Source organism: Zootoca vivipara, chromosome 16, assembly GCF_963506605.1.
Source record: "Zootoca vivipara chromosome 16, rZooViv1.1, whole genome shotgun sequence".
Taxonomy (NCBI): Eukaryota; Metazoa; Chordata; class Lepidosauria; order Squamata; family Lacertidae; genus Zootoca; species Zootoca vivipara.
In genome coordinates this window covers 31,233,471-31,248,407 of record NC_083291.1, presented here as the reverse complement: position 1 = coordinate 31,248,407, position 14,937 = coordinate 31,233,471, and the positions used below count along the sequence as shown (strand labels likewise).

Below are 14,937 nucleotides of genomic sequence, written 5' to 3'. Positions count from 1 at the left end.
TGCGGAAAGTGAATAATAAATGCACCGCGAGGAACAACCGCCATCATTTGAAACAGACACATCTTCAATGGGCTCCTGGTGAGGTGATACAGTGGGGCAGTGGTCAGAATTGAACTCAATCAATTCTGTGGGAAGGTTTTGCCTGAGGTGCTGTTGATTTCCTTCAAATGCTTATGGCAGTGACTCAAGGTGCAGCAGAGTATTAAGGAAATTAGTGGTTTGAAGGCATTCATGGTGCCAGTTTAAATAAATCAAGATTTGATTAAATAAATCAAGAACAGATTTATTATTAATGACAGTTTTGTTTTGTAAATCTCACTCTACGCTTACCTGCTGCTCCTCCTATCTCTTTTAACTTGTTTTTATTTTACTGTCTTCCCAATTTCTTTTTCTTTTTAACCTGATCAATCCTAGCTGCCATTCTGTCTGATTTTTAACCTGTTCGTTAATTTCTTTCCAGATCCCCCCTCCAAATCCTGAAGTTATCCACATTGGGGTTTTTCTTTGTTAAAATTGGAAGGGGACCATAAGTATATTTCTATAAATAAATAAACAAACTATGTCCATCTTCCATTCAATTTCAGGAAATATGTTTCCAACCATTGGGGATGTCCACTTAGCACCATTCACAGATGAGCAGCTCTACATGGAACAATTCACAAAAGCTAACTTTTGGTAAGCCACTTTTCCTAGGAAGCAATACTCTCAGCCCAGTTCCACAACTGCTGCAGTTTATCCGGCAGAAAACTAGCTGCTCATGTAACAAACTGCAGTGTTGATCTGTGCCAGACAGACTCAGGTTGGGGTAAACCTTAGCAGTCCGATCTTTCCTAGTCTCCTAGATAGCAATGAAGAACCTCCATGGTCCTCTGCAGTGTAACTGCTATCTTTCTAGTATAGGTTCTTTGGGAGGAGACTAATATTTGAAACCTCACATTGGTGCATCCTTGGATACCCAGACCCTCCCAAGTCACCCAGCCTGCTGTGTTTTGACTTGCAGGTATCAGCCATCCTTCCATGGGGTAGACTTGTCAGCACTTCGGGGTGCAGCAGTAGATGAATATTTCAGGCAGCCTGTTGTGGTAAGTCTGTCCTATAACGCTGACATGTTGCGGCAAAAGTTGACATTCTTCCTGATGGTGGGAGCATGGTGAGGGGAAAGGATGAAATGTGATTGAAAGCTGTCTCTAGTCCTCGGAGCCTTCCTAAGGGAGCTTCTGTCTGAAGAAATGGGTGGGGGGATTTTCCAGCTTTTGGAGTCTATTTATCGAAGCCTGTGTGTGTTCATTAGAGACTAATACCATGTGCTAGCTTGGTTACTTGCTCACAGGTAGCACAACCAGTAATCAGCCCAGTTGATGAGAACCCACAAGCTTCCAGCCTCCTCTTGATGGCTTGAACACCTGTTATACTTTAATTTTAAAAACCATAGTGCACCTGACATGAGCATTTTTTCTTATATAGAGAGCCATCAGTTTTATGGCTTTGCTGTTAGACACATTTACACAAAGATGAGATTGGGTGGCCTGTAACTTCTCCCAGGTCTGATTTCTTCAAATGGAGCAAGTAAACGCCAGGGAACTGGTGCTGCCATTTGAAGGAAGTGATGAGCATTGGGGGGGGGGTAGAGTGTCTTGGTCAGGGGTCAGCAAACTTTTTCAGCAGGGGGCCGGTCCACTGTCCCTCAGACCTTGTGGGGGGCTGGACTATATTTTTTTGGGGGGGGGGAAATGAACGAATTCCTATGCCCCACAAATAACCCAGAGATGCATTTTAAATAAAAGGATACATTCTACTCATGTAAAAACACCAGGCAGACCCCACAAATAACCCAGAGGTGCATTTTAAATAAAAGGACACATTCCACTCATGTAAAAACATGCTGATTCCCGGACTGTCTGCGGGCCGGATTGAGAAGGCGATTGGGCCGCATCTGGCCCCCGGGCCTTAGTTTGGTCTTGGTTCATGCCACTGTTTTGCATGGAACAGAGCAAGGCTGGCAACCACGATGCTCATCTCCGCTTCCCTCATAGGGTGGCAGGGAAGACAGGCATTGTTCTGTTGTATGGCATAATATTCACAAGCATCTTCTGGTCCTCAGTGTAAGTTAGTAGTCTGTTGTCTGTCTTCTTTACATTTGTCTGGGAGTGGAAGTGGGTGGAGAGGAGCTCAGACTTGTAGTTTTCCACTTCCTGACCCAACCAGAGGTTTTCATTTATGTGCTTTTCTTCCCAAGGACACCTTTGATATCAGGATTCTAATGGCCAAATCTGTTAAATACACAGTGAACTTCTTAGACGCCAAAGAAGCGGATTTGCACAGGTATGTTATCCCCTTTATAGGAGACCAGAGGGATAATCCAGTCTGGCTCCCAACTGTCTGTTACACAGGGGTGGGAGAAGCCAAAGTTATACTGTTTCTGTCTTTAAAAAGGAAAAGAAAAAAAAGAAATTGTGTCTGCGGTACATGCCAGTGTATGAATCTTCATGATTGTATTGTTACTGTTGTGTGGCAGAGAAAGATGAAAGTAGCCTGGCAGTCTTTTCTGAGCCATATTTTGGTCCTGCATAGGAGCCCAGTCTTCTTCCCTTGACCCTTTAACCAATTAAGGTTTGCTAGAAACAGTCTGGGGGCTTGATGCATGCTTTGCTTGCAGGAGACCTCAGACTTAGGGGTCAGGATAAACAAAAATGGGCTGAGTTGGTATAAGAGAGTTCCAAGCTCAAGAGGGCCAACATTTAAGAACTGTTTGTGTTGACTTCCTGTTCTTTGTGTTTTCTGCCATCCATCACTCTGCTTGTTGAGGTTTCAGGCCGTGCCTGCTGAGGCTATTGATGGTTCATTCAAAAAATTACAACCTGTTTTTGAGGGCACACTGTCCAACCAAAGGAATTTAAAGTAAGGTTTTAAAATAAATCAAAATAGCAACAGTTTAACCATTAACTTAAAACCACCAGCAGCTAAAATTCTTCTAGCATAGTAAATAAATCAATAAAAACCTCTCCAGAGTTTTCCCAAAAATCAGCAGTGACAAAGCCATATATATACACTGTATATTCCTGCATATAAGACTACTTTTTTAACCCAGGAAAATCTTCTCAAAAGTTGGGGGTCGTCTTATATGCCGGGTTGTATTTCTTATACGGTGGGTATATCCCAAATTCTGTATTTTAACTGGAAAAGTTGGGGGTCGTCTTATTCGCCCAGTCGTCTTATACGCCGGAATATACGGGTATTTCTCTGGGAGTTTCAAACATGGAGAACGCTCAGTCTCTGGTTCCCAACAGTCTAACCATTCTTACAAGTTGGTTAGAGAGCAGGGCCTCTGGTCTTAATTCTGGGACTGGCTCATGGGGAGTCCCTTGTTTTGCCACTTCCTATACAGAAATACAAAGTCAAAAAACCTTCCTCAATGGAATGGAATCTTGTCTTAACGATTTCCCACCCACATCCAGGTTGGGCTTGTTTCCAGAAGAAGGCTGTTGAGCAATGACAAGATACAATCGTCTAGTGTAGAATGACTATGCATAGTACTTGCATGTCCCAAGTCTGTATCAGTGGGGTGGGTCTTATCTTTTGACCTCCTGAAAATGTGAACGTCCAAAATTTATATTCAGGTTAGAATGAAAAAAAAGCCAAAAAAAAGTACCCTTAAGAAAGCAGCCACATGCTATTGATTAGTGCAGCTGGAGAAAGTGGGAGCCACAGCCTGATAAGACCCAACTTAAAGGAAGGTCTTAGGTGACCTCCATATGAGACAGAGGCAGTCTCAGACCTCCAGCTACATGCATACATACATGCACAGCAGGTGGCACTGTGGTCTAAACCACTGAGCCTCTTGGGCTTGCTCCCGTTGAGCTCCCGTTGCTCTATCCCAGCTCCTGCCAGCCTAGCAGCTCAAAAGCACGCCAGTGCAAGTAGATAAATAGGTACCACTGTGGTGGGAAGGTAAAGGGCGTTTCCATGCGCTCTGGCTTCTGTCACAGTGTTCCGTTGCCCCAGAAGCGGTTTAGTCATGCTGGCCACATGACTTGGAAAGCTGTCTGTGGACAAATACCAGCTCCCTCTGCCTGAAAAGCGAGATGAGCACCACGGGACTGCGAGGGAGAGGGTGAATTCACGTGGCATCTCCTCTTGTTTTCCAGGATAGAAATCCCGTTCAAATTCCACATGCTGCATTCAGGTCTAGTCCATGGGTTGGCTTTCTGGTTTGACGTAGCCTTCATCGGTTCAATGTAAGTGGTGGCAAAAGTGCTCTTTCCTCCCATCAGAACTTGGATTTTATAAAACAGATAACTGATTATCACTCCTACACTGCAGTAAACTGGCAAGTTCAAATTAAATTATCTTTTGACTTGTGTCCTTCGGTAGATGAATGTAAATATGTTTGTTTAACATGGCAGCAGGGAAACGTGTTTTTTTAAAAAAACAACCCTCGGGATAGTAAATGGAAGCTTGCACTTCTTCCCAACGCTAGATTTGCTCTTGGCTGTACAGTTTGATGGAGCGAGTGCTTGCTTGCCAATTCTGATTTTGTTTCTTTATTTAATTCCAAGACCAGTTAAGGTACTGCTTGGTTTTAAAGCTCTTAATTTTTAAAACCCTGACTATCTTGGGAGAATGCTGCCTCCCATGTGAGATTATCTAATGAGGTCCTATTGCAGGGACTACCTTTTTATGGATGCCATATTAGTTTCAAAACATAACTAAATTGTTTCTGTAATTGTCTCAACGCACAAGAAAGAACTCCCTTGGGATATCTGCTTGTCTTGCTGTGTCACTGTTTTGCAAGCAGACTAAGGTGGCCCTGTTCTATTGGGTGTTTTGGAGGAGATACTCTCTTATTACACTGTTTTTTATAGTATTTTAGCTGTGTTTGTGTGTTTTGTGATTGAATTTTATAGTGCTTTGAGAATTGTTGTTTTCAGCAACCACTAGTCAACAAAAGTGACTGTAACAATTAGATGGAAAGCATATCTTCAGTTTCCTGTTACTGCTAACATAACAGAACCAAAATATCCTCAAAAAGTAACAAGTCTTCTATTAATTGTGGCCTTTCTAATTAAAGTTGGCCTTCGCTCATTAATCAAGTGAAGCTTCAGCTGGTTAAAATTTAAGCAATTTAAAATTGATTTAAGCACTAATAAAAGTTGACTAAAAGGACTGGACTGTAACACTAACCATTAAAAGCAAGATGAAGCAGGAAGGTCTTGACAGGTGCTTCCAAAATTTGCACCTGCCACCAAAGTGAACTTTCAAGAGGGACTGACTTGAAGAGGAAAAGCAGGAGCCTTGGTTTCTCTGTGGAGAGTGAAAACAGATTGGTCTATGACAAGCCAGACCGGAGTGCAGCTACTTTGCAGCTGGGGATATGCTGGCAGTTGGGAAACAGAGCAATCTGAGAGGGGTAGGATGTGGATTTGTGAAAACTCAACTCCTTGTGTCTAAACATGACTTCCTTGCCTCTCTCCTTCTGCTAGAATGACCGTTTGGCTTTCAACCGCTCCGACAGAGCCTCTAACCCACTGGTACCAAGTCCGGTGCCTCTTTCAGTCTCCACTTTTTGCTAAGGCTGGTGACACCCTCTCAGGGACATGCCTGCTCATCGCAAACAAGAGGTAAGCCGAGAGGGGCCATCTCAGCCACATGGAAAAATAATCCCTCTTGCAGCTAGGTCAGATTCTGCAGCGGCAGTGTCGTCTAGGGTGTTGTGTGCTGGACTTGAACCAGAGAAAGAGGAGTTCAAAGCTATGTGCCAGGCTGATTAAGTTGTTACCAGGGTGGGGGAAAATTGATGATTTAAAACATATTTTAAAAAAAATCTGATTACTTTGGATATAAATCGGATTTTTTGATTTAAATCGGATTTTTAAAATAAAATGCTTTTGGAGGAAAAATATTTCTAAAGCTAGTTTTCTATTTAAGTTACATTATAGTCCAAAGGCTATTCATCAGGAAAGAAGGATTTGTTTTAAGTTTTTCATGTGCGTTAAAACTCAGTCTCGATTTTTTTTGGGGGGTGAAAAATGTGTAACTACGTCAGTTAACAAACATGGATACATATGCTATAATGTTATTGTTTTAGCTAAATAAATTGTTTAAATTGTTATTAAGGAAATGATTATTTTTTGCCTTCCAATAAAGTTGTCCAAATATAAACTGTTAACTCATTAAACCTCACAATAATTTCATAATTATCTGTCTATGTATTTATACTAGTATAACCAAATCAGTAATTTTTGATATAACTGTAAAAACTACTCTGAAAATTTTTTATTCCAAAAATGAAGCCTTCATCTGGTTGTAATTAAGATTTACCAGCAAGAATGAGTCTTTCTGTAAAAAAAATGATTTAAATCAAGTCTTACTGACTAGTGATTTAAATCGTTATTTTAAATCAAATTCACCCTGGTTGTTACCTTTTCAACAATAAATAGGGATAATAGTTACTTTCCCAACAGGAAGATGCAACTTAGTTCTGGGCTTGTGTAACTTGAATCCAAGCTCAGCCTTCTTGGCTGCTAGCTTTTTTTGGGGACTGTCCTCCCTTTCCATAACCCACTTCGGTCACAGCTGCCTTTTTGGTGTTTCACTCTGCTTCATAGAACCCAGCAGGATGAGCAAGCCCATTGCACTCCTGACATTTTGGGATTTGCCCCAACTTCTCCTGTGAAAGAGGACTCACACTATGAAAGAGACTGAGTTTTAGGCCTTATCTGAGTCCAGTTACACTCCTTCATGCCTGGCGACTTATTGCCATTGCGAAGATTTCTGAAAGTATAGAATCAGGGAGGCCTGCAGTTAAGATGGAGAGGCTTATGTATCCAATCATGCTGGTGGCTGCCCCAAATTATCCTTTTTGGTGATGGCCCCCCCAGTTCTGAAATCACTTCAGTGTGATATATCCTGGAAACATGCTCTCTTAAATGAGCTATTAAGACATTTCTCTTCAGACAAACTGCTGCTAAGTTGTTGTTTTTAATGTTGGCAATGTTTTATCATTGTCACTATAATTTTATTTACACTGTAATATTTTAGCTCTAACCCGCTTAAGGAACAACTGTTGAAAAGTAGGCTAAAGATAAAAAAATTAAGATATCCCTCGTCCAGGTAGAACTGGCAGAGCAGAAGGTGAGCTGGCTTTGTTTGAGCTTTGAAGCTTCTGCAACACTTGGGAAGTGTATGTTGCCGGACTTCCTGCCGGTGTCTCCATTTCCTTTTCCAATAAGCAAGATTCTCTCACCCTCCTGTAGAGTCCTGGTCCCCATTAGAAATGGCCCTGCTGAATTGTCAGAAGGAACTGGAGAGTCCTTTACCAGTATCTCTTCCCCTTCTCTTTCAGGCAAAGTTACGACATCAGTATTGTTGCTCAAGTTGATCAGACAGGCTCCAAGTCCAGCAACCTCCTTGACCTGAAAAACCCATTTTTCAGGTATGTCATAGTGAATCCCACAAGGGTTTTTTCCACCTCTGTAATAAAGTTGTGGGTTTTTTTAAAATGTCCGCTTGTGTGAGTGAGGATGCAGTGTGTTTGAGGAACTGCTTTTCAGGGAACTACTTCTGCCTAACTCAAAAGCAAGTCTTGACTGAGCAGACTGGGAGGGGAAGCAGGCTAACTCTCCCTGATTGAATCGTTTTGCTTTCGTGACCTGTGTTGGGAGGGATCGGGGGCTGGGTTGGAAAGACACTCAGCAATTTCAGGCAAAGGGGGTAGGAAAGGAGCAGAATTGCGTTCCTTTCTTACCAGTATAGTCAGATAGCTTTTTGCTGGCGAGAGGAAAGCAAGGGGGACAGAAAGATGCATATTCTTTCCTATTCCTCCTCTATCTTCTGAGGTGAGCCCCCCAATAGTATGAATAAATGTGAACCACTAGAATGTGGGTCCTTTCAGCAAGGCCAAGAGTATAAGAAGCCCCCCCCCCCGGATTATCTCACATATCATCTCACCCAGTATCTGGGTTTCCCTCAGTGGCCAGCCAGATTTTGAATAACTTTCCATCTTCCACAAACCAAGCTACTTCACTGCTCACTGCTTTTTTGATGAGAAGAGGGGACACGGGTGGCGCTGTGGGTTAAACCACAGAGCCTAGGGCTTGCCGATCAGAAGGTTGGCGGTTCGAATCCCCGCAACGGGGTGAGCTCCCGTTGCTCGGCCCCAGCTCCTGCCAACCTAGCAGTTTGAAAGCACCTCTAAAGTGTAAGTAGATAAATAGGTACTGCTCTGGCAGGAAGGTAAACGGCGTTTCCGTGCGCTGCTCTGGTTCACAAGAAGCGACTTAGTCATGCTGGCCACATGGACCTGGAAGCTGTACGCTGGCTCTCTCGGCCTATAGAGCAAGATGAGTGCTGCAACCCCAGAGTCGGTCACGACTGGACCTAATGGTCCAGACCTAACCTTTACCTTCATGAGAAGGGAGACATCTCCTCATTGGGGTCCTGGTTTGTTGTGAATCAGATTCTACTGCCTTAAAATATTCACATCTAGTTAGTCCTTGTTTTTATTTCCAACAACATCTTGCTAATTTATGTTGTGATCTACCTTGAGTGGGTGAGGAAAGGTTAGTGTGCAGATATTTTAAATACATTTGCTCCTGGCCAGTGACTGCTGGAGCCCTAGAAATCCGGTGGCATAGTTGCCTCTCTGCATCTTGCATTTTGGACAGAGGAGCCCTTAAAACGGTGGCAAGCAGAATAGTTGCTCTTGCTTTTTCCTGGTGGGATGTGATGGCAAAATCTCTGTGTTGTACAACATGCATTGCCACCACTTCTCGAATACTTGGTTTAGTTTGAGAAGGTGGCTAAGCTGTGGCTTTCCAGATGATGTTGAATTACAACTCCTATAATCCCTCATCACTGACCCATACTGTGTTCGGATGATGGGGTGGCACTTCGTGGGCTGTCCTTGGATTTAAGTGTGGCAGAGGAATTCTGGCACCAGCTTCTTAACAACAATAGCTTTTTGGAGACACAGTATTGTAGAAAGGGTTTGGGGTTTTTTTATGTGTCCTGCCATGTGTGTGTTCAAATTTTCAAAGTGCTTCAAGCTCTACCCTGCAAGAAAGTGAAAGTAACAGGAACAGCATTGCTGCAATAGGAAACTGAACATTTTGGCATGATTGTCATGGCTATTGGGCAGTGCTCAATATGTCTCTCTCTCTGTGTGTGTGATAGAGATATTCTGTATTTTACTACTTGAAACATCAGTTCTATATCTGCATAAACATTCAGGTAAGCTATTCCCCTGCCTCCTCTTTTTAAAGATGAAAGCAGAATTTTGCTTTGGTGTGTGTTCTTCTCTTAAACCAAAGGTGGATGCTTTTTTTAAAATCCTAGAATGCATTTGAATGCATATGGAAATGTCATATACTTTCCTTCAGTGGTCTCTTGGCCCCACAGTATTAGCTTCTCTCTCTATGCCAGTTTGTGTAACCCACTTCATGGATTCCACAAAAGCTTGTGCCGCAATAAATTTATTTTGCTTTTAAGTTGCCACAAGATTCTCCTGCTCCTCTGGATGATGGCTGGAAATGGCTCACTATGTCTAGAATGATGAGCCACTGGGGCGCTTTGATCTCCAGTGTATTGATGTTGGCGCTGGTGTTTGTGTGTGTGAGTGAGGGTGTGTGTGTCTGCCTTCCAGGTACACAGGTACAACTCCTTCACCCCCGCCAGGCTCGCACTACACCTCTCCTTCAGAGAACATGTGGAACACAGGTGGCGCCTACAACATGAGCACAGGGATGGCTGTTGCTGGTACTGTACCTTCTTCACTGTCACTCCTGGGCAAAGCTGATGGGTCATCTATGTTCCTCAGTCATTTTTGGGTCTAGGCAGTCAGGACAACAGCCAGGAGTGCTGGATGCCACAGGGCTAGAGCTTTGCCTTCGATTTGAAGGTTCACTGCATGGTTTTTGCTGTAAAGCTTTCTCATACAGTAACATGAGGGCCTGCGGCAAGCAATCTGCTTTTGTTTGCAGCCGTATCTTCGTCCACTTCTGGTGGTTCAAAGTCCTTTCTGCAGCGGAGCATAGGAACATCTTAGACCCATGTAATCAAAACTGAGCAGTCTGCAGAGGCAAGCATTGCAAGTGGGAGGATTTTCTAGCTAATGTCACGGAGTTTAGATGTTGAGTAGCTATGGGGTGATGAAGAGCAAATTTTCTCCTCCAGGGGCGAGCCCTATCGGCACTGTGTCCATAGCATTAATCAAGCAAATCATTTGCAACTAGAACAGTATTTCTTGGGATGTGGCAACTGCCTTTCTGTCTCTCTGTAGAGTTGGCACATGTGTGATGCAGAATACCATACTTCTATATAATCACTATCCTTACAAGAACCTTGGGGTGTTGGTGCCGCTGCCCTTATCTTCCTGCTGGTGGTTATGCAGTAGATCATTGTGTGGCATGTACACCCTCAGTCTGTTGGAGATTATCTCAGACCAGAAAGAAGCTGGCTCCCTTGCCCCGAGCTCACACATGAAGATGCTCGTACTTACACAGCAGACATGAATTTTCCTTCTCCAGTTGACCGTTTTGAGGTTGACTACTATTCCCCTTTGGTGACTGGAGCACTGAGACTGAGGAGTACCTGTTGCGCTGGTGCTGTCAACATTTTTCTGTTTGTGTTTCTTGCTGTCACCTGCAGACAGCTGCCTGTAACCCCTCAGCAGCTTGCTCAATGTTTTGTCTCATTCTGCTGAGCCCCTGATGCCGTAACCTTTTAGCACTCGTAAAGCTAAGCAGATGTGGATGAGAGATTGCTGGGAGCCCTGTGTCTGCTGCTTTTTTCAAGGAAGAGTGGACGTGGAGTGTGATTAATATAAATCTCCTATTGTCCCTGGGGGTACAGCAACCTGGTGTATGTTTGATGTCTACCCAGCTTCTGTTGGGAGAAAATTTCCCTTTCCCCCGACCATCCTCCTGTTGGGCTCCTCTCCGCTGGCCACTGCTGTTCACCCCCTTTGTACCTGTCTGAGTTGTGTTGGCCAACACCTTTGTCCCCACTCCCAGGCACAGCAAGTGCTGTAGCCTCCATCAGTTGCTGAGATGGTTCCAACAAGGCTGCCAGCCTTCCTCGACCAGAGAAAATCCAGATTCCATCCACTTCTGTTCAGCTAGTTCTCAAGCAGCAACTCCTTCCTCCTCCAAAGGCAATTTTGGCAAGGCATCTCTTTCTCAGGCAACCCAGCCAGACATATAGAAGGGAAGAGAGAACTTCCAAGTACTGTGGAGTGGAGTGAGGAAGCCCCTCTCTTACTTTTCTGTAAGAACCAGATTATGGCCCAGCCTCACTGCGTTTGCCCAGGAGAGCTTCTGCATGAAAAACCCTATCCCTGCCTGGAACAGCCTGCCCCCTTTTGAAAATCAGCTTATGGGAGGAGGGGTGGTGCAGTGTGTGTGGCCTGGAGAGGCTCATGCGTCTGTAACACTTACCATGTAATGGCCTCTCCTGCCACAACGGTGCTGGGCAGGATGCTTGAAGGTCTAGGTGTGTGTGTCTTGGTTAGTGCCTTCCTCGTTTCTCACCCTCTTCCCTTCTACCCCGTGCTGCAGGGATGCCCACAGCCTATGATCTCAGCAGCGTGATTGCTGGTGGCACCAATGTTGGCCACAACAACCTTATTCCTCTAGGTGAGTTTATCTGCAATGTGGAGCAGATTATATCTAAATGGGAGGATCCTAGGAAACATGAGAGTCAGTGGCTGAGATGAAGGCCCCAGGTCTCAGATCTCCTGAGCACCCAATCTTTTGGGCTTTACTCCTGGCTCAGAGGTCATGAGGAGATCCTTTGCCCTACGTCATCCAAGTACTGGGCTTGTGAATGTTCAACAGGGTATACATGCCTTTGGCCACATAATTATCTTCCTGCTCATTGTCCTTGAGTTTAGCGTGTGCATTAAGCCCAACTGCAGGAGAAGAGTGTCCCTGCTGGTTCTAAGAAGTTGGGTTGAATAATTAGAATTTTGGGTTCAGTTCCAGTTCCAGTTCATTTGTATTTCTCTGGTTCAGACACTTAAGTTTTACAAAATGTTTTAAAATAGAACTCATAAGACTATCATGACTCATTTGCTTACAGTGTAATTCCTATGAAGAGTACGCTTGACATTTAACATTATTATTTGTTCTTAAAACTGTTGCCTGCACTGCTATTCCTCAAAACTCATCAGCCATGTTTGATTCCTGATGGAACAGAAAGGTGCCCTCTCTGTGTTGGGTTATATGCTCAAATAGTTTGAACTGTGCCAGCTTCCAAAAGCAGAAGCAACAAGAGAGATTCAGTAGAAGCCATACTTGATATTCTTCAGGCCTAGTCTGTGCTGTAGTGCAAACACATGGGTTTGGGGGCCTGTGCAGAGCCAGTTTCAGGAACAAGTTAGAGAACTAGCTTGAGAATTGGGGCCTGCTCCTTGTCCCCTTGAAAAGAAGCTAACAAGGGATGTGCAGCAGAGGGTGAGGTGGGAACTTTGCAACTGCCACATAGATGTCAAGTGTAAATCACAAAGAAAAGGCACCTGCAGTGGGGAAGGAAGGCAGATTGTGTGACTGCACGGATAGCAGTTGTTATAGTTAAGCAACCTGCACCACTAATTGTGATCTCTGTGCATTCACACATGCATAACTGGCAAGCTGACATCCCTGAAGGTGGGTGTCAATGTTCTTATAAAAACAGAATGCCGAACAGCCTTGCCACAGTTGACTGCTGGGATCATTGATGGGATGGTCATGATGCAGTCCTCTGTGGGACACCTTGCTTTTGAGCATCAGGAGACCCATTATCAGTAGATAGTAGGCTTTACCCTCCCTGCAATCTTGGCTCCGAGTACTGTACTTTGTTTTCTCATAGGAATGAATGGCAAACGATTACCTTTATGGGCAAAGACACCAATTGGCATACTCTGGACACCACTGGGTGGGGCAGATAAAAACTACTCCATGCCCCTTGTGGCAAACGTGTCTACTCCCATCTGTATCCCCATCCTGGCTTGTTTGTGAATATGAAGGAACTAAGGAAGTTATGAGAAGGTGTGGGCAGGCTTAGCTAAACAAGTGCTGGCATTATACTTAAGCAATAGACATGTACCTGCCCCAGGAAGCTTGCACAATAAATGGTGATGGAAGGGGGAGAATGAATGAGAATGTCAGTCACAGCCGGTTCATCATTGGAATATGAAACTTTAGAAATTTAGCCATGCACACTTTATTTAAATTTGCTGTTTCTTTGCCCTGAGAGAAGTGGTTTGGGGTCAAAGTACGTAAATGCAGAACAACCAAGCTTAGAATCTCCCTTCCTGTCTCTCTTGGCCTACTTCTCTAGACCTGAAGTGGGTGCATTATAGGTTTTTTTCACCACTTCAGCCCTAGAGAGGTTGGCCAAGAGAGACAGGAAGCAGGATTCTGGGATTGGCACGTCTGCATTTACTATGTAACTAGTTAAGCTACTTCTCTCAGACCTCAATAATTGAGATACTCATTTTGAACTGGTTATGGTTTGGGGTGGCTCAGGTTGAGTCCAAGGCATCTTAGGCTCGGGTAGTTCTGGCGTCACGAATCAAAATGCCTCTGAATTTGAGATCATACTTGTTTGGAGGCCCAGGTGTTTTATCTCTGCTGAGTAGTTAGCAGCCAGAGGCAGAGTGGGAGAAGCAGTCAGAGAGTGGGATTCACTATGTTTACAGCCTGTTTTTGAGATGCTGTTGGGAATGGTCCATCTGTGGTGCATGCTTACAGCTTGGGAGGTGGGGGTTAAGGTAAAGTGAAGTAGCCTAGCGCAGATTGAACATGTCTGTGTTTTTCCTCCTCCTTTTTCTTCTTCCTGAGCAGCCAACACTGGGATTGTCAATCACACCCATTCCCGGATGGGATCCATCATGAGTACAGGGATTGTTCAAGGTAAACCTGGTCTGGGCTTTCTTGGGAGTTGAGGGGAAAGGATGTGTGTGCCTCTGTTGAGCCTTCTCCTCTTTGGGGGTTTGAGCTGGTACTTCTTTGGGAACGAGAAAGGTCAAACTGGGCTGCCGTGTTAATTGCGGAATGCAGTCAAACCTCGGTTGTCGAATGTAATTCGTTCTGGAAGATGGTTTGACTTCCAAAACATTTGACAACAGAGGCTCGGCTTCCGATTGGTTGCAAGAGCTTCTTGCACTCAAGCAGAAGCCACATTGGATGTTTGGGTTCTGAAAAATGTTCAAAAACCAGAGCATTTCCTTCCGGGTTTTTGGCATTCAGGAACAGAGCTGTTAAGGTTTGATTGTACTGTATCACCCCTGAAGCTTAAACTTGATACCCCCAAAATGCCAGTGATGTGAACACTAAACATTTATCGCATCCCATTTTGGCATCCAATTACTCTGCTTCATGATGGGTGAATTAATTGCTGAATTGGGTAGGTGAAGAGATTGACTTGGCTTATTGTGACAGAGGTTTCCCTAAACCAGCGTTTCTCAACCGCTGTTCCGCGGCACACTAGTGTGCCGCGAGACGCTGGCTGGTGTGCCGCGACGTGCGGCGACGAGAAGGGCGATTTGCATTGTCACGTGCCTGGCGGCTGCCAATAGGCAGCACTAACCCGCCGGAAAGGAAGCCGGCCGGGTCACGACGCGGAGCGAGCGCAGCTCTCAACAGCCACCACCATGGGAGGGTGGTTTTAGACAAACTTAAAGAAGCTGGCTGGATGAGCTCAACCTGAAACTTGCTGAGCAAAGGATTGTGCTGGCAGAGAAATCAGCGGCTTGTGAAGCCTTATTACAGTAGATTGCAACCAACACAGCAATTGGCAAGTGTTTCTTACAGTCATAATTATATAGTCAATATAGGGCGGCACAGAGTTAAATTTTTTAACTTTTTTAATGGTGGTGTGCCTCGTGATTTTTTTCATGGAACAAGTGTGCCTTGGCCCAAAAAAGGTTGAGAAACACTGCCCTAAACAAGCATTCACCGT

At 44.4% G+C, this 14,937-nt stretch overlaps 1 protein-coding gene across 2 annotated transcripts in view; it reads left to right on the top strand.

Annotated features, from left to right (window-relative positions):
• Positions 1 to 14,937, top strand: part of CARM1 (coactivator associated arginine methyltransferase 1) — a 42,685-nt gene that overhangs the window by 25,047 nt on the left and 2,701 nt on the right. Inside the window, exons 7-15 of one of the 2 annotated variants that reach the window (XM_035141258.2) lie at positions 585 to 675; positions 1,001 to 1,082; positions 2,237 to 2,322; positions 4,146 to 4,235; positions 5,481 to 5,618; positions 7,343 to 7,432; positions 9,641 to 9,753; positions 11,553 to 11,630; positions 13,821 to 13,889. In XM_035141258.2, the coding sequence (XP_034997149.1) occupies positions 585 to 675; positions 1,001 to 1,082; positions 2,237 to 2,322; positions 4,146 to 4,235; positions 5,481 to 5,618; positions 7,343 to 7,432; positions 9,641 to 9,753; positions 11,553 to 11,630; positions 13,821 to 13,889 (837 nt within the window). The remainder of the gene's footprint in view (positions 1 to 584; positions 676 to 1,000; positions 1,083 to 2,236; positions 2,323 to 4,145; positions 4,236 to 5,480; positions 5,619 to 7,342; positions 7,433 to 9,640; positions 9,754 to 11,552; positions 11,631 to 13,820; positions 13,890 to 14,937) is intronic. The other variant, XM_035141259.2, reaches the window with a different exon arrangement.